The sequence below is a fragment of the Aotus nancymaae genome, unplaced genomic scaffold, assembly GCF_030222135.1.
Source record: "Aotus nancymaae isolate 86718 unplaced genomic scaffold, 86718_ANA_hifiasm-v0.15.2.pri h1tg000057l, whole genome shotgun sequence".
In the NCBI taxonomy this organism is placed as follows: domain Eukaryota; kingdom Metazoa; phylum Chordata; class Mammalia; order Primates; family Aotidae; genus Aotus; species Aotus nancymaae.
The window spans coordinates 52,686,364-52,714,009 of NW_026988471.1; the positions used below are offsets into that span (position 1 = coordinate 52,686,364).

The following is a 27,646-nucleotide window of genomic DNA, read 5'->3' on the forward strand; positions in this document are numbered from 1 at the left end:
CAGGAACAGGCATTGATACTATGAACTGGGACAATGAATTCCATGTACATTTTAACAAAATCCCCTCATGATTCTCAGGCACATCAATTTAAGAACCAGTCACTTAGGACCAGGAACTGTGGCTCACGCCTATAATCCTAGCACTTTAGGAGTCCAAGGCAGGTCTAAGCTCAGCAGTTTGAGATCAGCCTGGGCAACATGGTTCAACATTGTCTCTAGTAAAATACAAAAATCAGCTGGGTGTGGTGGCATATGCCGTTAGTCCCAGCTACCCGGGAGGCTAAGGCACGAGCATTGCTTGAACCTGGGAGGCAGAGGTTGCAGTTAGCAGAGATTATGCCACTGTACTCCAGCCTGGATGACAGAAGAAAACTGTCTCCCCCCCGGAAAAAAAAAAAAAAAAAAGGAAATAAATCACTGTCAGTGCTAGGTGAACTTTCTGTGATGATGGAAAAGTTCATCAATGCTATTCACTGTCGTAATCACTAGCCACATGTGGCTGAACAGTATTTAAAATATGCCCAGTGAGACTGAGGAAATAAATTTTTGATTTACTTAAACATAAACAGATGTGGCTAGGAGCTACTATATTGCATGGGGCAGATCTAGATAATTTATTCTGGTCAGAGGACATACATTTACAGATACAAACCTACGGCTACAAAAGGAAATCCACAGGAGTCACGGCCTACAGAACTGTCTTCTCCTCTTAATGAAGACAAAAGCCAGCTGTTAAAAACAATCCATTTATTGGGTTTTAAACTAGTTACACAATTGAAATAATCAGTTTGGCACTACTCTATACAGGGATTACGCCTGTGTATGCTGACACTTAAATACTGTACCAGGACCGTTGCTGTGCTTAGGTCTGTATTGAGTCATTCAGCATGTAGATACTAAAAATATACTGTAGTGTTCCTTTAAGGAAGACTGTACAGGGTGTGTTGCAAGATGACATTCACCAATTTGTGAATTATGAAGATACCTTTCACTCCATAATCTTGTCATAGGCAAACGTGATGTTAGCATTGAGAGATGCACACAAAAATGTTACATAAAAGTTCAGACATTCTAATGATAAATGAACTTGAAAAAAAAAAGGAAAGAAAAACCCCACATCTCAGTTTTTGTAACAAGAAAAGATAAAGAAAATAATTTAAAAACACAAAAAATGGCATTCAGTTGGTAGAAAAGCCCAAAATCACTGTAATAAAGAACTACATGTGGATCTTTACAAATTACACAATGATGTTGTGTAAAAGGTTGCATCTGTACAAAGTCTTGTCAATGCTATCTCTACAGTTTATACATCTTTTACATTTATATAACATATATTAAACAAGTCAATTAAATATCAAGCCTTATTAGTCTCTCAACGATTCTGCAGGCAAAATAAAAAAGAGAGAGAACAAAAGAAAAAGAAAAAAATTACAAAATGTCCACAAACACAGCAGTCTTCCATTTAGGTGGTAACAGTTTTAAGAGGGTCAAACAACAGTTGTAAGGAATACAGGGAAAACCAACCAGTCAGGATTTTTATTGTTGTTGCTGTTTATTTTTAAAATCACACATCGAATACACACAACAATCAGAAATTTCTTCACCAAACCCCCAATTTTTTTAGCAACTGGCTCTTATTCAGCACCAAAAACTCCAGTCTGTGGGAGGTGCACAAATACAGACTTCACTTCTGTGTCTTGGTCGAGCAATCCATCAGGTCATTGGTTAGGTTCAAGACTTGCCCTCTTTTCCTTCCCTCTTCAAGGCTCTCCAGACCCAAGGCTCTCAAGCCTTCAGATTTATGGCCCACAGCCTGACTATCATCTAAATCCAGCAGCCATTTGGGAAAAATTCAAAATAATTTGAGATGAATGAAATGACAGGACTTGTATTATAGATGGTTATTCTCCATTCCAAGTAAATTGTTTCTTAATGAGCTCCTAGATCCTGGTCTTGGATGCCATGATCATACTGGGTAATTATTTCTAGTCTGAGACTTTGTGATTTATCAGATGTCTCAAAAAAAAAAAAAAGTGATCAGTATTCTGGAAACATTTCAGGACAAGTTAGGAAATCAAATAAATAGCAACTGAGAAGCTGTGGAATGCAGACTAACGAGATCTAACACAGAAACCACCAAAATGATGAGAGCTCAGCAGAGGCAGTTTTAAAACTTGCAGAGAGCCACCACAGATGGTACCTGAGGGTGTGGAATTTTTGATGAAAAGAGCCTGAAGTGAGGACTAGTCATCTGTATCAGGGAGGAAAAAATTTCAATTAGGTAACAGGACATCCAACTCTAAAAGCCCAATAAATGAAATTTTTAATTCTTCCTGTTAAGAGTAGAAAGGCTTCTAAGTGCTCCCTCTTTAACAGAATGGGTAAGGATCCAGATGAAATATTCTCACAACTGTCTAGAACCCGGAGTCCTCAGGGCCACACAAAATGTCCCAGCTCTACCCAGGAGGCAACTAAGAATAAGATTTCTTTCCCTTTATCTAACTATTCCCAGGCTACTGAGACATTCACTTATAAAGGTCCAAAAGCAGTCACACATCAATTCTCTGCTTTATACCTAAAGCAAGGAGGCACAGAAAAATTCTCATTTCCAATGGCTGTAGCAAAAGCCATGTTTAAAAACAAATAACCCTCCCACCCAACTTTATCTAAACATTGACATCTAAGAATGTCAGCAAAAAGAAATAAAAAATACCTACTTCTCAGTCACCAAACCATGTGCCTGAGGACATCACGTCTTTACATTCAAAACTTTGCTGACTTACCTTTCTATGCATAATAGCATGGTGACACAAGAAGATCGGTAAGAACAAGCAGTTGGTCATCAGTGAATTGCTGTTTGTGTTCCTGCCAGTTGTCATGGTGGGTCCTTCGGAAATTGGATAAGGTCTTTTTTACAGTCATCTGTAAAGTAGATGAACCACATATGTTTTAACTTCTCTGGACAACCAGGATCATACGTAGGATATTTTTAGTTAAATTACAATCCCTCTAGACATCAGATCTCACCCATTACTAAGTGCCACAAAAACAAAAAGCCAATGAGAAGGACAAAATCAATGGTCTTTTGAGTTACTAAAAATGCCATCATAATTTCCTATTTAACATGAGCTTCCAGTAAAACACTTTGCAATGCTAGAAAAAGAGAAATTTTTTTTTCCAGACTTATCAGTGGCCATTTATACTAGAAATAAGAACAATACAACAGAAATAAATTAATTCTGGGCAGATGCTCTTCCCTATATTAGCTATCCCTGTCCCTTGGAAGAGCCTATTCCTGAGGATCTTCCAATGTGATGGAGAGCTGTAAGTTGTTTCTTCCAAATGAAAAAGCCATTCCCTGCTGAGGTCCCAGAACAGCCAACAGACCATAGGAAGAGAGTCCTTTAGGCCTCTGCTTGAAATCAGCAGCTACAGAACAACTGTTGGTCTTCAGTCAGGGCCATAGAAACATAAAATTTATCACAATATTGACAGTACTTTACTTCCATTGGACTAGGAGGGATAGAAGCTACAATAATTTCCTCACTACCAAAAAATCTCATATATATGGGAGCAAGGTCTCTGTAATTTTTAAATAAACAATGGTGAGCAGACTAAGCCCTGGCAGAGGCAGTAGCTTTATGAAAGCAGTAGTTCAGAGAATATAGGAAATTATTATTATTATAGTTTCTTATAAAACATCACTGATACTACAGGTACAAACTAATAAGAATTGTACCTCAATAGGCTGAGGATCATTTAGATGTGCACTGAGATTCATGAGGAGCTGGGGCATCCAGGTGGGAACATCATAAGGACTAGAAAGGACACATGCACCAAGTCCTAGCACTCCAGCATGGCGTTTGACCAACTCTGCAAAGAAAACAGCAACATATGTGCAAATATTTACATGTCTCGAATGCCCTTGTTACAGTGAGATAAAATTAGTTTGTGTTGTTTTCGATATGTGAATTTCTGCATTTAAAATGAATCTACATGTATCCATATCAAAAACTTGATTTTGAGGCTAAACTGAAAATAATCCTGTATTTAAGAAATTGTCAGTCAGGCACAGTGGCTCAAACCTGTAACCCCAGCACTTTGGGAGCCAGCGTCGGACGATCACTCGAGGCCAGGAATTTGAGAACAGCCAGGGCAATAAAGTGAGACCATCTCTCCAAAAAAAATTTGTGAAAAATTAGCTGGCAGACAGGCAGGGTGGCTCATGCCTGTAATCCCAGCATGCTGAGGGACCAAGGTGGGCGGATCACCTGAGGTCAGAAGTTCAAGACCATCTTGGCCACCATGGTGAAACCCTGTCTCTACTAGAAATAAAAAAATTACCTGGATGTAATAGCATGTGTAGTCCCAGCTACCCAGAGGCTGAGGCATGAGAATTATTTGAACTTGGGAGGCAGAGGTTGCAGTGAGCCAAGATCGTACTACTGCACTCCAGCCTGGGAGACAGAGCAAGGCTCTGTATCAAAAAAGAAAAGAAAAAATTAGCTGGGCATGGCAGTGCATGTCTGTGGTTCCAGTTGGACAAGAGGTTGAGGCAGGTGAATTGTCTGAGCCTGGGAGGTCAAGGCTGCAGTGAGCCAGGTTCAAAACCACTGCACTCCAAGGAGGGCGACAGAGCAAGATCTTAACTTAAAAAAAAAAAAAAAAGATTTCCATAGTTGTTCATCAATGACAGCATAATTGTACCTAGGCCAGTGCAATCCCTGATTCTAAAACAATCTCCAATCCAAATCAGTGTTTTTTCTGGATGTGAGAACCCTACCCAGAATACATCAATTCATTAGTTTTTTAACACATAATGTATGAAGAACATCTATTTCTTAAAACAGAGAATTGCAGCATGTCTATATGCTAAAGGATCTCTATTCTTTCTGTAGTGGTGTAAGTTAAAGTGCTTTCAAATTCTCAGTTTCTCAATAAAGCTGTATGTATTCATATGTTTTAAAGCATATTATGTATTACATGTGTATGGAAAGTAGGAAGCTGACAGTAAGGAAAAGAGAATTTGAACTGGTCAAAATTGTGAACAATACCATTTGGTGTAACAAAAACCTAAAAACACTTGGGCACTTTATCATTAAATATATATATATATATAATTCTCAGGCCGGGCATTGTGGCTCACGCCTGTAATCCCAGCATTCTGGAAGGTCCAGGTGGGCTGATCACTTGAGGCCAGGAATTCAAGACCAGCCTGATCAACATGGTGAAACCCTATCTCTACAAAAAAGTAGCCGGGCGTGGTAGTACACCTGTAATCCCAGCTACTAGGCTGGCAGAGGCATAAGAATCGCTTGAACCTAGGAGGTGGAGGTTGCAGGGGGCCGAGATTGTACCACTGCACTCCAGCCTGGGTAACAGTGGAAGACCCTGTTTCGAAAAAATACATATTATAAAATGTATTTATAATATTATATATATATATATCCCAAAAAGCAAAGATACTAGAATGTACATTGATGTTTTATTGGATTCTGTTATTAGGTAACTTTGTGACATAATTAAGACACTAACCAGCAGTAAAAGCTTGATATTCTAAGCACTTCCTCTAAATTCAATAAAATTCCTACTTACTATAAACCTTTTTATGTATTTTTATTATGATTACAGTTAACGGTGGCAAGGTACGATGCATCTTTGTAATCACATTTACATTTCTCTTGTGACATAGTAGTCAGATCTTATTCTCATGTTTATCTTGTGTCTGTATTCAATTAGACTGGAAGCTCCTGCAATGACTCCGAACCCTCTCACCAAATGACTAATGAAGTCCCAAATATTCCCCTCTCCAATAAAAACAAGGCTTGCTTTGTTTACTTGTTTTTTTCTGTTAGTTCATCTACATGTAAGTTCTAAATTCCAAAAACAGGTTTTTTAGACCCTCCAAAACAACTAATTCTGGATCTCTCTTTTTTATGAAGCTATTTTGGTTGTAGGGTAGACTGATTATAATTAGGTAGCAGTTCTACATATGGACCTGCTTTGTATCTACATCAATTTTAGCTTTTCTACACTCCAAGTCCTGCTTTCTATATGAAAAGTTCCTCAAAAGAAGGGAAAACTTCCCAGTACCTAGCATAGACATGGGCACATACAGGTATTCAATAAATATTTGTTGAGTAAGCCTGGTTAGCCCTCATTCATCCCCAAAAGGATATGGGTGTTTTCTACCAGCAACGTTACCTGCAGAAGGAATGGTATCTCCTACAGAACCAGGGTCTCGCTTTCTTTTCTTAGGTAGTTTTGTTTTGCAAAGTTGCTCAAAATGAATCTGCATAGGACTGTCCATGGTGAGGAAGTTACACTGCAGCAGGCCGCTTAAGGTGGTAGCAGCCATTTCTCGAACCTGTAGAGATAATAATTTCTATTAGAACTGACATTCTAGGCCGGGCGCAGTGGCTCACACCTATAATCCCAGCACTTTGGGAGGCTGAGGCGGGTGGAATCACGAGGTCAAGAGATCGAGACAATACTGGTCAACATGGTGAAACCCCGTCTCTACTAAAAATAAAAAAAAAAAAAATTAGCTGGGCATGGTGGTGCACGCCTATAGTCCCAGCTACTTGGGAGGCTGATGCAGAATTGCTTGAACCCAGGAGGTGGAGGTTGCGGTGAGCCAAGATTGCGCCATTGCACTCCAGCCTGGGTAACGAGAGCGAAACTGTCTCAAAAAAAAAAAAAAGAAAGAAAAAGAAAAAAGAGAACTGACACTCTGAGGGAATAATGGAGGATAGGGGGTAGTGTGGGAATTGGGGTGAAAACCTTCCTGAAATCGCATCCGAATTTTGTGTATGCTCTTTGGCAGTTTCTCAACAGAGATTTCAGCAGATTCTCAAAGGGTTTGTGGCCTCATAATGGATAAAAACTACATTAGGGTTATGAGCATAAACTTTTATTTATTTTAGCAAAATTACATTTCTCCATAAATTATCTTCCCTGCTGATAGCTCTCATCAGGGCTGTAACTGTAAAAGCAGTGCCAGAGCCTGACATTAAGATCAAGTGTTCCTAGACTCTACATGTAGAAGGCTACTGCTATAGTAGCAAAGACACAGACCAACCTAATTTCTGTAATTGGCATACATCACAGAGACTTATATCCTGGTTAATTTTTAGGAATTTCACAAGCTGTTGTCAGACTATAAACACAGTTTATATATACAAGTATTAAATGAAGTGTGTACAGAGTCCATTTCAAATTGGAACGGTGACTCAACTTTTGGGGAAACAAAAAAAGCACTAAAAAGTCTCACATATAAATTACAAACATTTCTGTTTAATATTCATGATACACAATAATAATTTTAAAAAACAAATGTTTTGCTCTGTTGCATTCCTTCAAAAGGTTGTTCACAAGTTTATCATCATCGTCTGTCGAGAACATAACATCTTCTTTGCTACATTCATTACACTAGCATGCGAAATACATTATAAAATGTTTTACTGGTTGTGTTATTTCCTATAAAGCTTATATGCCACAACTTATTTGCATACTTAACTACTGATTAGATGGCTTTCACATTCTCAATACTATGCTATAAATATTCTTAATTTGTGTAACTTTTCACATTATATATTTTCACTCGGCTAATTTTCTATTTTTTGTAGATACAGGGTCTCACTTTGTTGTCCAGGCTGGTCTCGAACTCCTGGGCTCAAGCAATTCTCCTGCCTGGGCCTCCCCAAAGTGTTGGCACTACAGGCGTAAGCCTCTGTGCCTGGCCTGCAGTATATTTTCTTAGATTGCAAAAACTGGGATTAGTATATTTAAAGATACAACAATTTTCCTATTAATTTTATGGCTATTAGTTGCTTTTCAAAAAAGCTAGTGCTAACATGACACAAAATGTGAACTAGAAGTTATACCTTACACTGCTTATCATTATTACACATTTTTGTTTTCTGAGGGGAGGAAAACACTAAATTGGGAGGAGGTAAAAATGCCTCATTATTTCAAGTTTGCATTTTCCTAGTCATTGAGAGGTATAACTTTTCATTGTTCATAGCATATACTGTCTTTATCTGTATACATTATTACACTACCACCACTATTCTACAAAGTCTTCATGATTCTTGTAGTCAGATATGTACATGTTTTGATGTGACACCTATTAACCCAAAGGCTTAGAAAGTTACCTCTGCTCCTATTATGTTCCTATAAATAATATTCAAAACCACTTTCTCCTAATTTATTTAACTTAAAAAAATGCGGGGGGGGGGGAGTTTCTTTACTATATCAAAAGTATATTGTAATATGAGATGTTTTAATTTATTTTTTTTTCCAAATTGCTAACAAGTCATCCCCAACACCTCCAACTGATTTATGCTCTTTCCCAGTGGTAGGGTCTACTTCTGAGATATTTTACTCCAGGGCAAATGTCTATAATTAACTTTAAAAAGTGAGGAAAGAAGAATACATTTAGCCTTCTCAGCTAAAAACATACTGTTTTCCTCTATTTCTAAGAATTTTCCTTTAAATACAGTAAGATTTTCTTTAAACAGTTCTCATTTATATAACACAGTTCTTTCCCCCATAGTATCAATGAATAGAATTTAATTATTACTGCTTTTTGGTATTACATGTTGCTTTAAAAATATGATAGTTTTAATGAACATCATGGTTATGTTTATATAACAGCTGTGTTTAAACCTCTATATTATGGAAAAAAATATAAAAATAATTTATAAGGCCAAGGCAGGTAGATTGCTTGAGCCCAGGAGTTTGAGACCAGTTTGGGCAACAGGGTGAAACCTCGCCTCTATAAAAATACAAAAAAAGTAATTCGGTGTGGTGGCGAGTGCCCAGAGTCCCAGCTACTCAGGAGGCTGAGGTGGGAGGATCACTTGAGCTCAGGAGGTAGAGGCTGCAGTAGCCATAACTGTGCCACTGCACTACAGCCTGGGCAGCAGAGCAAGACTCGGTCTCAAAAAACAAACAAACAAACAAAACCCATAAAAATGTTCTAAAAGAAGCTCCTAAAAACTACATTTTTATTGCAAGTTGTATAATAATTTGTAGGAAACAATGACATACATAGTCTCAATTTTCCCACTCCTTTAGCATAGTTTTTAAAGAATACAATAAAAAATTAGGAAAAAAAATCACAGCTGTAAATATTTTAATTGAAGCCTGTTGGAGTCATTATAACCAGACTGTGAGTACCACTGGAACTAGAAAATACGCACTCTCAGAATGTAAGAAATCTGAATAGGCTCATTAGGGAGGTGGAGAAATTTCCATTCCTAGTTTCCTGTGAATAAATCTATTTTCAATGCTGATAAGTATATAAAATACTGTGAGTACTACAAGAAAAAAACTATAAAGTCCACAAAATAAGCAAAATATTCACAAAAAATTACATTTTTTTTCTTAATGCCAACTTAAGAAGTAGTATCTCATGCCACATTTACTACCAACATGCTTCTTACATTAGACTGTATGTGATAATACATTATCTTTTTGTACAAAACATTAATGAAACCTCACCACAAAAGTTACCTTTAATTTCTCTACCAAAGAAAAAGAAAGAACGTCAACTTCATCTTAAGTCTACTGGATAGCAGTATCTATGTGCAGATTTTTACTCCCTTTCCAACTGCCATCATGAACATTCTCATTAATTCCTTAAAAATCAGTAGAACTAGTCGGGCAATTATAATCATCATGCCCAATTTCTCATGGTTAAGAAAACTTGGGTTCACAAGTATTATTTGCCCAATTGCAAAGACAGAATGAAAACATGCCCAATTTTTCTTCCATTTGTATTGTAAGGAATCATGATTAGGGTATCAAAACTACTCACACAGAGCTATGTTAAAATTAAAGTTACTTTTATTTAATGTTTTTGAGACAAGGTCTCGTTCTGCTGCCCAGGCTGAATGCAGTGGTGCAATCAAAGCTCAACCTCCAGGCTTAAGTGATCCTTCCACCTCAGCCTCCTAAATAGCTGGGACCACAGGCGCACACCATCACATCTAGCTAATTTTTGAGTATTTTGTAGAAAGAGCCTTGCTACATTATCCAGCTGGTCTCAAACTCCTGGCTTCAGGTGATCTCACTGACACGGTCTCTCAAAGTGTTTGGGTTATAAGTATAAGCAACTGTACCTGGCCACAAGTACTTCTTAAAAAGGGAACCATGATGGTTTTTTCAAAATTGACTGAATTTCCATTTTCTATAAATTAAATTTTACCTCTAGTTGTTCATCCTCCAGAAGACTTATAACCAGCCACCTGATATCTTTAACTGCATCTTCATTGTTTAGGAAAATAAAGAGGTTATAAAATACCATGGTCTGGAGGTAGGTCAGTACTGTGTATCTTGCATGCCAAGAACTGCTTCTTGCTGTCTGTGAATGAGAAATAAATAGAAACGATAAAAGCAGTACTGATGAAAACATGAGATGACAGATAGTAACATTAAACATAAGTAATGTCATATTCTAATTTAACTCTATTTTCACAGGTATAGTTAGGACAAGCTCATCTTCTATTTCCTTATAAATAAAAGGTTGAATGAGGCTGGGCATGGTGGCTCAAGCCTGTAATCCCAGTACTTTGGGAGGCTGAGTGAGGTGGGTGGATCACCTGAGGTCAGGAGTTCGAGATAAGCCTGGCTAACATGGTGAGATCCCCACTTCCACTACAAATACTAAAATTAGCTGGGTGTGGTGGCAGGCAGCTGTAATCCCAGCTACCTGGGAGGCTGAGTCATGAGAATCTCGTGAACCCGGGGAGCAGAGGTTGCAGTGAGCAGAGATGGTGCCACTGCACTCCAGCCTGGCCAGCAAAGTGAGACTCTGTCTCAAAAACAAAAACAAACAACAAAAAACCACACAAAGGTAAAAGTCAATTTCAGAAGAGACAATTAGTCATGATTAATGGCTCTTAACTCCTCTGAGGGTGGCACATAAAATTTTATTTTTGGTAGCAGCAGTAGGGTCTGGAAAGCAAATTATTAACGACTTAAATTCTACTACAAAGAAATAACGTTTTAGGTTGTTAAAAATATTTTCCAGTGTGGTTATTAAATTTAAAATGTGAAAGCTATAGGGAGATGTCTACTTCTATATAACATGTGAAACGTCTGGATAAAGCTGACCATACGGTATAATAACATTGCAGGCAGAAAATGTACATTCACTATAGGTCTCTCTAGAATAGACCAGGTCATAGAAGTGAGGAAAACAAAGGGGAACTGGCATAAAGGAATCACCATCCCCCTTCCTCTTAAGTACTTTTTATCCAAAGCACTTAATAATGAATTAGCTCTCTGCATATTTTTGGCTTGAGTGACTTGCCCAAGGTCACAAAGATGGTGGCAGAGCCAGGCACAGAATCTAGGTCTGTTTCTTTGGTCAATATGTATGTCTTCTCTTATACTAAAAGAAAATTCAAAACAAACAAAAATCAGGTACCGTGAGCATTGTAGCTGACTGTGAAATTCTTAGAATGGTAAACCAAAATCCTAATCAAAAGACATAAATATTATAAACAGTCTTACTTGTTTTAGCACCTGAAGTACCAAAGGCACTTGATGAGGGTAAAGCAACCCCTGAGACATTAATGATAAACATAACTTTGCATCTCTTTTCAGTTCGTCGTAGCTATTGTCATTTTCCACTGGGGCAATCTAAAAAAATGTTAAAAGGACAAAAATGGAAAAATAATTGCCAGTAAGTACAAAGGCATCCTACACAAGAGATAACACATTTTTACTTTTAACAATATTTATGGGAAATTTCAAATATATACAAAACTACAGAATAGTATATGAACCCCCATGAGCCAATCACCTCTTCAAAAACGACAAACCCATAGATAATCTTGTTTCATTTTTTGCTCGCCTCTGATTTCCATTCCCCAGTGAAATTATTTGAAACAAATCCCTATTTTATCCTAAATATTTTATGTTATTTCTAAAAGGTAAAAGACATCATGACACATAAAACTTCATTAGTTATAAAGTAAAAAAATAAAAAATAAAAAAATAATATGAAGTATTTGGCAGCACTCAGATTTCCCCTATTATCACATTCATGTGTTATTACAACCATTTTTTGAAATCAGGTTTAACATAATGACCACATATTGTAATTACTTGGTACGTTTCATAAAGCTCTTTCGATGCATACATTCCCCACACCATCTTTTAAAATCCCTTGCTCTGTATTTTTTTTCCTTAGAGGACAAAGGCTGTGTCTGTTGTTTTGTAGTTTCCGCCATTGTGGCCTTCCCGGATTACTCCCTGCAGTGATATTCCTTGGTCCCAGTAAGTTCTATAAAATGGCTACTACATCTAAAGGTCTGATTTTATCCAAGTTGCATTTTTGGGGCACAACATTAAGTGATGCTGTGTATTTCTTTCATTGATATTTAGTTTTCTCTTCCTGTTATAATCCATTACGAAAAGAGAGGCTCGAGAAATGGTCACTCCTTCTTCATAATTAGCTAGAATACTTAAATATACAAAAGCTTTCCCTCATTCAGAATAATGATTTCCCTTCTGTCCTCCAAAAGTAAATGGCAATTTTTTAAGAGTATCGTTATGAATTCCAACAAATCTGATGGCTGTAGCCACCTCAACTTTCTGGAGTTGGTGAACCTCCCACCTCAGCCTTCCAAGTAGCTGGGAGCACAGACACGCACTACCATGCCCAGCTAATTTTTTTTTTTTTTTTTTAATTTTTTGTAGAGACTGTGTTGCCCATGCTGGTCTCAAACTCCTGGGCTTGAGCAATCTTCCTGCTTTGGCCTCCTAAAGTGCTGAGATTACAGGCATGAGCCACTGTACCCAGTACCCTTATTTGTTTTAATGAAGAAATCAGGTTTGTCTGGTACCATACTTTGATTAGGAATGTATGCTGTTTGATGCCTTAAATTCGTTTTAAATGTCTTAAAAGTATACCCTTGCATATTCAGTAGGGGAAAGCTCTAATCAAGTTTGCTAAGCGATTCTGGGGCACTAAGTTAGAGGGATATCATTAGGCCAGCACAGGTAATAGAACAAGACTTGGTCTCTACAAAAAATAAAAAATAAAAAAAAGTAGCTGGGCGTGGTGGCACATGCCTACAGTCCTTGGGAGGGTGAGGTGGGAAGACTGCTTGAGCCCAGGAGTTCAATGTTACAGTGAGTTTTGATTACACCACTGCACTCTGGCCTGGGTGACAAATTGGTACCCTGTCTGTTAAAAAACAAAAAAACAAAACACCAGTGGCTCGAGCTGATAATCCCCGCACTTTGGGAGGGTGAGGTGGATCATGAGGTCAGGAGTTCGAGACCAGCTTGACCAGCATGGTGAAATCCCACCCCGTCTTGACTAAAAATACAAAAATTAGCTGGGTGTGGTGGCACACGCCTCTAATTCCAGCTATGCAAGGGGCAGGAGAATTGCTTAAGCCAGGGAGGTGGAGGTTGCAGTGAGCCGAGATCACACCACTGCATTGCACTCCAGCCTGGGTGACAGAGCGAGACTCCATCTAAAAAAAAAAAAAAAGTTTGCTAAGGTAAATTATGTCTATCAAACACTGGACAAATCACCACAGTGAATTAATACACTCAGCTTGAAGTTATTGTTAAAAAAATTATTCTGACATTTGTTAAATCATAAGGACAACTTTATTCAGACACATGAGGGGTAGGAGGATTCCTCCTAAACCAACTTAACAGGATTCTTGTGAAAGGCAGAACAGGGCAATCAGATACCAAGGGTGGGGGATTCTTTCTAAACTAAATTAGAGACAGTCTTGCTAAAACTGGACCAAAGACAGACAGGCCAAAGACAGAGCCCAAGGATGAGATGTAGTCAGAAAGAGGGCTCAGAACAGCTGATGAAAGTTTGGTCAAGGAGAGCCTTTGTCATAACAAGGGCATGATGAAGTTCTTGTTTGTTTTAGGTAAGCGAAGACATTTTATAATGCTGAGTTTTTAATATTTTACCTCAGTTGATATAATCCTTGGTATTTTAGAAAAAAAAAATGGTTTCTTTTTGCAAATTAAAACCACAGTGAGTTATGTATTTTCACCTGTCCTTTTGGCAAAAATCATGTTTAATATCATACTGTAAAGCTGAGTATCTGAGGAAATAACCAATAAAGAGGGGTGTGGAGCAGCATCTAGCAAAAGCACATATTCATTTACTTTCTACTGGCAATGTACGTCTACGCTCCTACCTCACAGATACACTGGCAAACGTATGAAATGACTACACCAAGATCTATATTGCAGCACTATTTCAAAAGCACAAGACGAAATAATTCAGATATCTACTGGATCTGGAGAGTGTCTGGTTAAATAAACTGTAGTACATCCTTGTAGTTTAGATATCCTATTGTATGAATCATTCCTATTGTTACGAAGTAATCCCTTAAAAATCTCTTCAGAAAAAAAAAGCAAAAGCAAAATGAAGTATGTGAACCTCACTGTTTAACTGTCTGGCAGGATACATACTTAGAACAGTGACTTTTAAAAATGGTAATATATGCTTTGTGGGATGTATAAAAATCAAATTTATAGTAACTGTCAACAGAAACCAAGGGTTTTCACATGAGAGGTAAAAGATACAAAAATACAAGTGGTTCAATAAAATCTTAGTAATCACAAGTTTAAATTGAAAATGTCAGTATGAGCTATTTCTCATATTTCTTTAGAAAATGTGCTGTGTCTACCAAATAAGCCCAGAAACACTAATCAACTCAGTAACAATGAATACCCCTTGAGTCCAGGAGATTGAGGCTGTAGTGAGCTATGATCCTGCCACTGCACTCCAGCCTGGGTGACAGAGCAAGACCTTGTCTCAAAAAAAAAAAAAAGAAGTAACATTGAACATTAATTACTGAACATCAATTGGTGCAATATCAAAATACATTATTTTTTATCCCTGGCATGTGACAAAAATTAACTTCATGAATTTAATTCCATTCCAGTAGGAATTACGTTTTTAAAGGTTAAAAAAAATTACAGAAGTATAAACTTGACAAGATTCAAAACCCTGCCTTGTTGGTGTGGGTGAGGAAGAACATGGTGGAAATAATTTAACCACATCTCCATAATGGCAGGACATCCACAGTAAAGTAACTTAAATTGGAAAATCAAAAATGAGCAGTATAAGGGCATTTCCTTAGACACAAAGAGGTATGCAAAAGCTTAAAAGTGGTAAACTTGGGCTGGGCAGAGCAGCTCATGCCCGTAATCCCAGCACTTTGGAGACCAAGGCACGAGGATCACTTGAAGCCAGGAGTTTGAGAGCAGCCTGCACCACTGTTAGCGAGACCCCATCTCTACAAAAAATAAAATTAGCTGGGTGTGGTGGCACTGGCACACGAATGTAATTCCAGCTACACAAGAGACTGAGGTGGGAGGATCACTTTAGCCCAGCAGTTTGAGGCCAGCCTGGACAATATGGTGAGATATCATCATCTCTTAAAAAAAAAATGCAGATACATCTCTTTTGCCCAGCAATCTGATACCTATGAAGTATCCTACAAATATGCTCATATGTGCAAGATACTTAAGAAGAGTCAGAGGTTCCATAAACAGAAAACTGGTTAGATTTTTAAATGATGGTACAATTTCATCATAAAAAGAAGCAATTTTGTGTACTGATATGAAAAGACAGACATGATATACTGAGTTAAAAAACAAAATCAACTTGCAGAATTAAATAATTGCTATTCATAAAACAATTTCACAAACACATTTGTAGGTTATAGCAGAGACACATTTATATTATAGTCAAAGGTATAAAAGGACACACACCAACCAAGTCAGGGTACAAATGGTAAATACTCAACAGTTCAAATCTCTAGGCATTACAGGTAGAGTTGTTTTCCTTGTCATTTTATTCACACCACAGTAGATATGAGGTGATTTACAGTTTGGGTAGTTAACTGGAGTATAAAAAAGAAGATATTCATTTGCTGGCAAGGTCTATTACCACCAGAATTTAAGATGACTCACTCGTCTTTTGAATCAGCAGTCTCTCTTCCTACTATTATGAAAAAAATGTGTTTTTCTAACGAAATTAAGACAATATTCTCAACTACAGCATTGACGAAAATGTTCTACTAAAAATAGTAAAATTCTAAAACCCAATAAATTTCACTATGGAGATTACATACTAAACTATGTTAACCAGTAGAAAATGCTGTCCATTTAGTTAGCAAAGGAATCATCTTATATTTTTCTCCTGATTATTGAAAAAATAATTTTTCTAAAGAAATAGGATCAATGTGAGGTAACTGTATCTAATGTACCACAGTATTTGTACATTCTTCTCTAAGTTTCACATATACAAAACTATAGTGGTGGATTTTGATGAGCATTTCCTGAAGTTTGAAACAGGATAAAATACCTCTCCTCCCACCTGGCCACCACTATTTGAGCCCTTAATTGTTCCAAATTAAAATTCAGCTAACTATTTGAGTCCTTAATTGTTCCAAATTAAAATTCAGCTAAAGAGTAGTAAAATAGTAAGTATGTACTTTACCACTATGCTCTCTGCTTTACAGGTATGTCATTTCATCCTTCTAACAATTCTGTGAGGGATACTGATATTAAACTCACTCTCTTTCTAGAAAAAGAGACAAGTTCAAAAGCTTGTGCAAGGTCACAAAGAAAGCACCTGTTACAGGCAGGATTTTTTTTTAAACTGTCACCCAGACTGCAGTGCAGTGGCTAGATCTCAGCTCACTGCAGGCTCCGCCTCCCAGGTTCAAGTGATTCTCCTGCCTCAGCCTCTTGGGTAGCTGGGACTACAGGTATGTGCCACCATGCGTGGCTAATTTTTGTATTTTTGGTACAGATTGGGTTTCACCATGTGGTTCAGGCTGGTCTCAAAACTCCTGATATCAAGTGATCTGCCCGCCTTGGCTTCCCAAAGTGCTGGGATTACATGTGTGAGCCACCGTGTCCAATCTACAGGTAGGATTTTAAACTAGGACTCTATTTACCCCAAAGCCAAGGCTTTGTAAGATATTCTTGGTTGGAAAACTTCTTCCTTTAATCTTAAGAATATGAAGACTCTTAGACCAGAATAGGCAAGTTTATATATAGAAAATATAAATTTAATACATATATATTTCAAGGTTTTTTAATAGATACAACACCGCTTTTTATGGAATAGGATAAAGAAGATTTTTTAACGGAACAGCCAGTGTACCATATGTTTCTTACAACAATGTGTTAGCTGAAGTAGATCCAGCATTTTCACTTATGGTGATTTATCCTATAAAAAATATGTGCAAAGTACGAAAGATATGTACAAGATGTTCACTGTATCCCTAATGAGGAACATGTCCACCATGTTTACCATGTGCCTGATGCTGCTTTAAGGACTTCGCATATGCAATCACCCCTTATTCTCTTAATTTAGGATGCAATATCTTTTAATCTAAACTCTTGCTATTTGCTAATGGCAACCCAGGAATTGGAAAATGCACATAATTCCTTGTAATCAGACTCCATCACTCACTCCTCAATTTGGATAATGAGGGTCATGTATTAACTCATTTAATCCTCATAACATCCTCAGGAGATGGGTGGTATTATTATCACCATTTTACTGATGAAAGGGATAAAGTTCCAAGGGGTTGAATTAGTTGCCCATGATTACATAATTAGTTCATGGGCCATGGAGATGAGTCTGATCCAGGCAGCCTGGCTCAAAACTTCATGTTGTTAATGACTCCACTCACTGCCTCTCTTGTTGTCTATCTAGTGAACAACTGTGATAAAACCAAACATCTACTACTAGAGAGCACACTGGATTTTAAATTCTAAAAGCCGCATAAGAAATACAGATATCTACTTTCTCATGTGGAAAGGTACGTAAAAGATATTGATTAGGTTAATAAAAAGAAAGCTGCAGAACTACTGGCATGACCCTAGCGAGAAACAACTGTGTAGAAAAGTAACATTTGAGGAAATATAAATACAACTATGAAGAGTAGCTGTCAGATATTATACACAACTAGTCTTTTCAGTCTATCTTAAAGATTTTGTATGAGTACGTACTGCTTTTATAAACTCACAGTAATTTCAAGAAAAGATATTTAAGAAAGATTAATGGTAATGGTAGTTATTAATGAATATTTCCCTCCAACTTTCTAAACTTTCTCTCAATAGGTATTTATTTCTTTTAAAAGGAGAGAAATTAAATTTACACTATTACTGAAATTTTCCACAAACTTCAAGTACCTCTTGTTGCCCAGGCTGGAGTGCAATGGCGTGATCTGCCTCCCAGGTTCAAGTGATTCTCCTGCCTCAGCTTCCCGAGTAGCTGGGACTACAGGCACACGTCACCACACCCAGCTAATTTTTTGTATTTTTAGTAGAAACGGGGTTTCTCCATGTTGGTCAGGCTGGTCCCAAACTTCTGACCTCAGGTGATCTGCCTGCCTTGGCCTCCCAAGTCCTCGGATTACAGGCATGAGCCACTGTGCCCAGCCTTAATCTAGTCCTCTTAGATGGTTCTAATTTAGTTCATATAAAGTTATGAGACATATGCTAACTGAATCATCTTTATTCGTTGTGTTTTCATCACCCTAACCTCTGAACACTGGCTAAATTCTTATACTTCTTTTTTTTCCCCATCTATACCCATTCCCTTGATGATCTCATTCAATTTCATGGTTTTAAACACCATCTATGTTGATGACATCGAAGTCTGTACCACCAGGCTGCACTGCTCCACTAAACTCTGAATGTTCACCCATTATCTTCACTTATAAGCAGCATCACATTAAAAGCATCTTCATTTAGAGGTCCTATAAGCATCTGAAATACGTTGAAAAGGGAATTTCTGACCTCCTCTTCAACTCCTTCTGTGCTCCTCTCATGGTTTAGTAAACAGGTTTCTTTTAAATACCTCTCTCTATCCTGACACTCTACACATCTGATTTACGTGCAAAATAACTACGATATGATGCCTTTGTACATCTGGCCCCATTCATCATGATGGCCTAGGAGATTCTAAACCTCAATGTTAGTGTATCCAGGTGAGATGTGAGGCTTCTCAATAGCAACTTATATTGTACAGATCTCTAATGATCTAAGTTTTTCATAAACTTCAAGTGGATTCAAATCATCCTTCTACCAACCTCACTCTTACATACTTGCCTGTATTTGTTCTGAATGAAAGAAAAGGGATGGAACCCCAGCTATCCTAACAATCATTGCACATTATGAGTTTATAAATGTTCTATATCCGCTTACTACGTGACAGAGGAAAAACATTTAAGTACTGGGCAGACAAATCCTACGTACACCAAAGACCTACAGGTAAGAAAGACTTATATACTAGCAACTACTGTCTCTACTTTTATACCCCAAAAGATCCCAGGGACATTCATGGGTATCATTCTCTGCATAGCATTCTTTTTTTTTTTTTTGAGACGGAGTTTCGCTCTTGTTACCCAGGCCAGAGTGCAATGGCGCGATCTCGGCTCACCGCAACCTCCGCCTCCTGGGTTCAGGCAATTCTCCTGCCTCAGCCTCCTGAGTAGCTGGGATTACAGGCACGCGCCACCATGCCCAGCTAATTTTTTTTGTATTTTTAGTAGAGACGGGGTTTCACCATGTTGACCAGGATGGTCTCGATCTCTTGACCTCGTGATCCACCCGCCTCGGCCTCCCAAAGTGCTGGGATTACAGGTGTGAGCCATCGCGCCCGGCGCATAGCATTCTTAAGTGTATTTTAGTAATACAATCTTTGAAAGTTACTGGTACAGTTATCTGTTTGCAATTTCCTAGAGACAAAGTATACTACAGCAAATCAAAAGTTTAGCATACCATTTGTTAATCAACAATAATAAAGGCCCTCCTCCTTAGGTAATAACTGTACCGATGAATAAAAATCAGAAAGTGGTGATGTTTGTGTGAAGCCTTTCAAATATACAGCCAACCATATTATTATTGCAAACTATGATTTTGGAAACTAATGAGTCAACCTGTGACTTTAGTTGTATTAACTACATCCCCTGAGTGGATGGTTAGATAAAACCACTTCAAGCCATGCCTTTCATTAACAAAATGGCATTATGTGATACCAAAGGCAAATGATTTCCTGCAGATATTTGTTAGAAACAGTTATAGGCCCTTTAACACTGTAAAATAAACACAATATACTGAATACTTTCATTTGTAGATTACATTGAGTAAAGAAGTCAGAAATGGGTATATTAAAAATTTTCTTTGTAGCTTTTAACTATCAATAGCCCCTCTAATCTGCTATTACTCAGAAAAAAACCTGCTATCAGGTAAAACAATGTTCTGTTAAATTTTAATATATCTGTCAAAATCCTGCTATCACCTAATATTAAAAACATGATTTCAACAAATACTAAACCACTATCCACTAATGATTTTTCTGTGATCATTCTACTTTTTAGAGATCTAAGCAATATTTACACACTGTCTGAAGAACTTCAACCATCAGACGATGAACACAAATTCCTTATGAAGGTCAAAAAGAGATACGTTGTTAATTTCAGCCATAAACTTACCTTAAAAAACAAAGGCAGAAGCTGAAGTTGTTCTGTGACTGCTGTAGAAAAGGATCTTCCTGCACTTGCCATCAGCCATTTCAATACTATTTTGAAAACAAAGACGCAGAGTAAGTCTTTGCTATTCATTTACAGACCACAAAGTAGAACAATACTGTAATGTTAGTGTCAGCCACTCTGATAGCTCTTCGATGTTACAAAAGAGATCACCTATGTTATTTCATAAATTAGACACTTATTGAGAAGCAGTATAACAGCACCCAAATTAAAATTTAAAGCTTTTGTGCAAAAAAAGATACTACCCTGAGAGTAAAAAGACAACCCATAGAATAGGAGAAAATATTTCTAAATTGTTTATCTAATAAAGGATTGATACTAGAATATATAAAGAACTAAAACTCAAAAACAACAAAACAATCTATTCAGAAATGGGCCGGGACTACAGGTGTGCACCACGCCTGTAATTCCAGCACTTTTGGAAGCCAAGGTGGGAGGATCCTTGAGCCCAGGAGTTCAAGACCAACTTGGGCAACATACGAAAACCACTGCCTCTAGAAAATATTTTAAAATTGCCAGGCGTGGTGGCTCACTCCTGTAATCTCAGCACTTTAGGAGGATGAGGCAGACGGATCACCTGAGGTTGGGAGTTCAAGACCAGCCTGACCAACATGGAGAAACCCTGTCTCTATAAAATAAAAAAAATTAGCTGGATGTGGTGGCACACACCTGTAGTCCCAGCTACTTATGAGGCTCAAATGGGAGGATCTCTTGAGACCTTGAGGTTGAGGCTGCAGTGAGCAGCCTGGATGAGAGTGAGACCCTGTCTCAAAAAAAAAAAAAAAAAAAAAAAAAAAAAAAAAAAAGGCAGCAGAGGGGTGGGTAACGAATGACATGAGTAGGTATTTCTCCAAACAAGATACATGAATGGCCAATAAAGATTCTCTGTAACAGTAATTTTTAGGGAAATACAAACTAAAACCACAAGATACCTCTTCATATCCACTAAGACGGCTCTACTTTAAAAAAGCAAGCAAACAAATGAAGAAACAGAACACAAGTGGTGAGAACACAGAACCCTTGTGCATTTGCTGACTGGAATGTAAAATGGTGCAGCTACTGTGGAAGAGTCTGGCCGCTCTTCAAAAACGTAAGCACAGAAATACCACATGGTCTGACAACTCTACTTCTAGGTACATAACCTAAAGAACTGAAAGCAGGAACTTAAAAACAGGTACTTATACAAACATCAATGTTCAGAGCACCATTAGTTACAATAGCCAAATGTGGAAACAACCCTAATGTCCATCAAACAGATGAATGTGTAACAGATGAATGATATAACATGAATGAGAAATTCATTCATTCAACTTGAAAATACTATGTAACATGAAATAAGCCAGAGACAAAAAGATTTATGATCCAACTTATGTGAGCTACCTAGAATGGGCAAATTCAGAGACATAAAGTAGACAGTGGTTGCAAAGGATGTGGGGAGGGGAAAATGAAGAGTGTTGTTAAAGGGTACAGACTTTCAGTTTTCAATGATGAAAAGGATTCTGGAGAAAAATGGTGGTGATGGTTGCACAAGGGTGTGAATGTATGTAATGCCACTGAAATGCACATTTAAAAATGGTTAAAATAGTACATTTTTCATTATGTCTATTTTACCACAAAAAAAAAAAGTGGCGGAAAAACTCCACAGGGTAATCACATAGATGTTTTCAATTGAGTTTCTACTACTTTTACCCACTCACTGGTTTTCAAGAGTTTAATGCCCTGAGTTCGTTCATCTTCTTCACCGATTCCATTTTCCTCCATAACATGGTTCTGAATTTCTTCATCCACATCCATGAGAGGTTTCAATTTCTCCAGAATTCGAGCAGTAAACTCAGGGACATGAGGTGACGTGGTTGGCGCGGTATTTGGCAAAGAAACATCTATCATGAATATGTAGGTCAGCACACTGCAAAATAAAATAATAATAGGAAAAGGTGCCACATTATAAATAAAAATGAGGACCAAAAGTTATGACCCAGTCAAAGTAGAGCATCCCAAGACAATTCCTGCAGTGGGTCTTAGATTATGCCTGTGTGTAAAAGAAGCCTTATAAACTGAGGTATTATGACTGCTCATCTCTGGCTTCTGAGCACACTGCTGTCCTAGCTTATATTCAGAGTGTTTCATCTTGTTTCCCATGACACAATAGCAAACAATTTGAAGAAGACACCGTGAAACCCAATGACAACATAATCAGCATGTATTATTAGCTATTACAATTACAATTAAAAAAAAAGAAGAATTCGAGAGGTATACCAGAGAGAAAACAGTACCTACCTTCCTATTCTTTCTCTGACATTTTTGTAAACCTGGGTGAGTTTGGGTTCCAAGTACTTCAGTAGTCTGTGCAATAGTTCAGGCACCCTCCATTCTTGCTGGGCAAGGCCACCTTGTAGTACATAAAGTCGACTAAAATTAAAGCATAGTAGCATTATATTGGAGGCCCTTTCTGCCTTTATTGGCAATATGGATAGACAATATCTGTATTTCACTTAAAACCTTTTCATTTTTTCACCTAATAAATAATGCAATATCTACAATTCAAAATAGCCTCTTTATGAAGATTCTATTTTTCCTACATTATTTTCTCTGTATTCACATTTCATCTCCACTACTAGACAACTGAAATACTGACTTAAGAATATTCAGGGAGTAATCTTTAAGCATCAGAATTCAAGTTTTCTCACTAATTAAGTACTTCTTCTTTTTAATGAAATTATCCATATTTCTATTGTCTAACTTTCTACAACACCATATGCCCCAACCAAGGCAGTTTTTCCTTAAAATGATTACTTTCTCTTTGTATCTTTTAAGCAGGAAAAAATGAAAAATAAGATATGATGAATTTAATATTGTTATGGTACAAAAGGCAATTCCAATAAAAGATATGACAGCAAAGAATGCTGACTGTAATTTGTGTTTAAGTTGCTCAGGTTCCCTACATCTTACTTACTTATCCAACTGATAAATAACTCTTACTAAGTATCATATGTTGTATGGAACCAGATCACATCACCTTCCAGAACAAAGTAATTATTTCATCTAGACTTTACAAGTATAGACCATTCATTTCCGTTTATACACCAGTTAACACAAACTGCTGTATACCTCATAGATTTTTTGTGTTAACCTCACAGATTTTTAAAAAAATTTACCACGCATCTACAAAGGATCCTCCTTCTCCACTCAATGGTGATTCCAACAGCAGTTCAAAAAGCCAATGAAGTTTACGGGGATCTCTGCTTTCCTATGTTTAAAATATGAAGTAACAATTAAACAGGGGATCTACAATTCTGTAAATAAATCATATTCAGTTATTTAATTTTATTTTTGAGAATGGATCTAACTCTGTTGCCCAGGCTGGAGTGAAGTAGCGTGATTACCTCCCAAGCTCAAGTAATCCACCAGCCTCACCCTCTCAAGTAGCTGGGATGACAGGCATGTGCCACTACACCTGGCTACTTTTTTGGTTTTTTTTGTAGAGACAGAGTCTCCCTATGTTGCCCAGGCTGGTCTCCAACTCCTGGCCCCAAGCCATCTTCTTGCCTCAGCCTCCCAAAGTGCTGCAATTAAAGGTGAGAGCTACTGCACCCGGCCATATTCAAGTATTTTAGAAATACTAAAAACATATGTAAGTATAGTCACCCCTTGGTATTTGTGGTGGATTGGTTCCAGAACTCCCTCAGGATACCAAAATCCACAATGTTCAAGTCTGATGGTGTAGTATTTACAATAACCTGTGCACATCCTTCCTGTACACTAAGTCTTCTCTAAAATATTTGTAATACTAACACAATGCAAATAGTTGTTATACTGTATTGGTTATGGAATAATGACAAGAAAAAAAGGTCTGTGCATGTTCACTGAAGACACAACCATCCTTCTCCCCAGTCCCCCGCAAATATTCTCCATCTCAGGTTGGTTGAAACCACAGATGTGGAACTCATGGATATGGAAGGCTGGCAGTATAGAAGAAGAAAATCAAACGAAAACTGATAGGTGACTCAAATTCAAATATAATTATCACAGCTCAAGTTAACAGTGAGAAAACTGTTGACAGCTAAATGGATTATCTTCAGTCAAAGTACACAAGCTATGGATGTATCTGGTATAAAAAAATAATATCTAGGCCAGGTGCAGTGGCTCACGCCTGTAATGCTAACACTTAGGGAGGCTGAGGTGGATGGATCATGAGGTCAGGGGATTGAGACCATCCTGGCTAACACAGTAAAACCCCGTCTCTATGAAAAACACAAAAAATTAGCTGGGCACGGTTGCACGCACGTGTAGTTCGAGCTACTTGGGAGGCTGAGGCAGGAGAATCTCTTGAACCCAGAAGGCAGAGGTTGCAGTGAGCTGAGATGGCACCACTGCACTACAGTCTGGGTGACAGAGTAAGACTCTGTCTCAAGAAAAAAAAAAAAAATCTATAAACTTGTATTATGTGGCTTTTACTATATGTAAGTTACATTTCCAAATACATGATTGTCACTTAATTTTAAAATGCATTACCACAGCAGAGAATACACAATAATCACTTAAGAGTTATCTCTCAAGACTTATATGAAAGGCTAAATAGAACCATCTCCAATTACATAAGATGACAAAAGTATGAACAAACTTTCAAGATTCAAGAAGTGAGTTACCTCACTTAGAATAATAGTCTCTAGGCCAGACGAGGTGGCTCATGCCTGTAATCCTAGCACTTTAGGAGGCCAAGGCAGGTGGGATCACCTGAGGTCGGGAGTTCAAGACCAGCCTGACCAACGTGGTGAAACCCTGCCTCTACTACAAATACAAAAATTATCCAGGTGTGGTGGTTGTCACCTGTAATCCCAGCTACTTGGGAGGCTGAAGCAGGAGAATCGTTAGAACCTGGGAGGCAGAGGTTGCAGGGAGCAAAGATTGCACCATTGCACTCCAGCCTAGGCAACAAGAGTGAAATTCCGTCAAAAAAACAAAAAACAAACAAACAAAAAACCAAGTCTCTAATCTCATGGAAATAAAAAATTAAAAAACAAAACCAAAAAAGACTGAAGAAGTGTTATGAGATTTCACACACTCTGAGAGACAGTATCAAACAGTTTGAATAGATGAGTTAGACAAAGAAAGATGCTGGAGAACTTACACAGGACGTTGCTATACAAGCTCCCCAGTCATTGTAAGTTTCTACAGTAATGTTGGACAGTGCTGTTCTAAGCAGAGGGCACAGAAGCTCCCAAAGCTTCTCCACCTACTCAAAACAAAATATATGGGTAAGAGTTAATGACACTCAGAACATTTTTCTTCAAATATCTTTCTTTACCTGGAAATGTACACACACACACACACACACACACACACACACCCCTACATCATTTACTCTATTGCCCAGACTAGAGTACAGTGGCACAATCATACCTCAATGCAGCCTTAAGCTTCTGAGTTCAAGTGATCCACTCGCTTCAGCCTTCCAAGTAGCATGGACCATAAGTGTGTGCCACTATGCCCCGTAATTTTTTAAAAAATTTTTTGTAAAGATAGGATCTTCTGGTCAGGAATGGTGGCTCACACCTGTAATGCCAGCACTTTGGGAGGCCAAGGTGGGCGGATCACGAGGTCAGGAGTTCGAGACCAGTCTGGCCAACACAGTGAAACCCTGTCCCTACTAAAAATATAAAAAATTAGCCAAGTGTGGTAGTGTGTGTGCCTGTAATCCCAGCAACTTGGGAGGCTGAGGCAAGAGAATCACGTGAACTTGGGAGGCGGAGGTTGCAGAGCCGAGATTGCTCCATTGCATTCCAGTCGGGGCTACAGTATGAGACTCCCACTTAAAAAAAGACGGGCTCGTCTTGAACTCCTACCCTCAAGCAATCTTCTCACCTTGGACTCCCAAAGTGCTGGAATTATAGCATGAACCAGCATGCTTGGCCCTAATTATTTTTTAAAGCACCCAAATAATCCAGGGAAGTACCTTACTTCCTTATCCTCACACACATCCAAGTATAGGTGAATTTTTTCCCCCAAAAAAATATTCAGAGAAGAGTAAATACTTTATATGGCTCTTTAAAAAAATATCTTGACTGCGTGCAGTGGCTCATGCCTGTAATCCCAGCACTTTGGGAGGGCGAGGCAGAGGGATCCCTTGAGATCAGGAGTTTGAGACCAGCCTGGCCAACATGGCGAAACCCTGTCTCTACTAAAAATACAAAAATTAGCTGGGTGTGTCGGCGCATGCCTGTAATCCCTTGGGAGGCTGAGGCAGGAGAATTGCTTGAACCCGGGAGGCAGAGGTTGCAGTGAGCTGAGATCATCCCATTGCACTCCAGCCTGGTCAACAGAGCGAGACTCCGTCTCAAAAAAACAAAACAAAAATTTCTCATATGACCGATATTCTTAAAAATCTTGTATAATAGTACACTAGGCTGAAACAAAACCTCAATCAAGTTCTCCATGTTTATCAAGATCATTTGATTAAATCTTAAAAGAGGCAATGGTATTTTAACTTAATTTAGTAATTAGCCTGAGACGTATCTTCAAATTCCAAGTCTTGGATAAACAGCCCTTAAAAACATGTACAGTTGTACAGAGACTGCATTTATACACACAGATTTTCTTATAGGTTAATGAGCATACAAATTACCTTGAGGTCTTGATAAAATGTAGACTGATTAGGCCAGGCATGGTGGCTCACGCCTGTAATCCAAGCACTTTGGAGGCCAAGGCGGGCGGATCACCTGAGGTCGGGAGTTCAACACCAGCCTGACCAACATGGTGAAACCTCGTCTTTATAATTAAAAAAAAACACACACACACAAAAAAAAGTAGACTGATTAATCTCAGGTGGGCCTGAAATCTTACTTACCTAACAAGCTCCCAAGTGCTAACCCTGCTGCAGGTCCATGGATTGTACTTTACAAAGGACACACCTTGATTTCATCATTACATTGTGTGCATGTATCAAAATATTACATATACCCCATAAACATGAACAGTTACTATTATTAATTTTTTAAGTTCCTAAAAAATATGAAAATTAAAAAAAAAAAAAATGAATGAAGGCCAGGCACAGTAGCTCATACCTGAAA

The 27,646-nt window shown here is 38.0% G+C and overlaps 1 protein-coding gene and 1 non-coding gene across 2 annotated transcripts in view; both read right to left on the bottom strand.

The window, feature by feature from the left end:
• Window positions 1-732: 732 nt before the first annotated feature.
• Window positions 733-27,646, bottom strand: part of PSME4 (proteasome activator subunit 4) — a 108,835-nt gene continuing 81,921 nt past the window's right edge. The window contains exons 37-47 of the mRNA XM_021672856.2: window positions 25,708-25,812; window positions 23,735-23,826; window positions 22,857-22,988; window positions 22,277-22,485; window positions 20,523-20,608; window positions 11,524-11,652; window positions 10,214-10,369; window positions 6,205-6,367; window positions 3,740-3,873; window positions 2,784-2,922; window positions 733-2,251 (exon numbers count right to left, since the gene is read on the bottom strand). Of these exons, the coding sequence (XP_021528531.2) occupies window positions 2,788-2,922; window positions 3,740-3,873; window positions 6,205-6,367; window positions 10,214-10,369; window positions 11,524-11,652; window positions 20,523-20,608; window positions 22,277-22,485; window positions 22,857-22,988; window positions 23,735-23,826; window positions 25,708-25,812 (1,341 nt within the window). The 3' untranslated portion in view covers window positions 733-2,251; window positions 2,784-2,787. The remainder of the gene's footprint in view (window positions 2,252-2,783; window positions 2,923-3,739; window positions 3,874-6,204; window positions 6,368-10,213; window positions 10,370-11,523; window positions 11,653-20,522; window positions 20,609-22,276; window positions 22,486-22,856; window positions 22,989-23,734; window positions 23,827-25,707; window positions 25,813-27,646) is intronic.
• On the bottom strand, window positions 3,328-3,464 carry LOC135269822 (small nucleolar RNA SNORA2/SNORA34 family). Its single transcript, XR_010338072.1, has one exon. It is a non-coding gene; the product is annotated as a small nucleolar RNA SNORA2/SNORA34 family (small nucleolar RNA).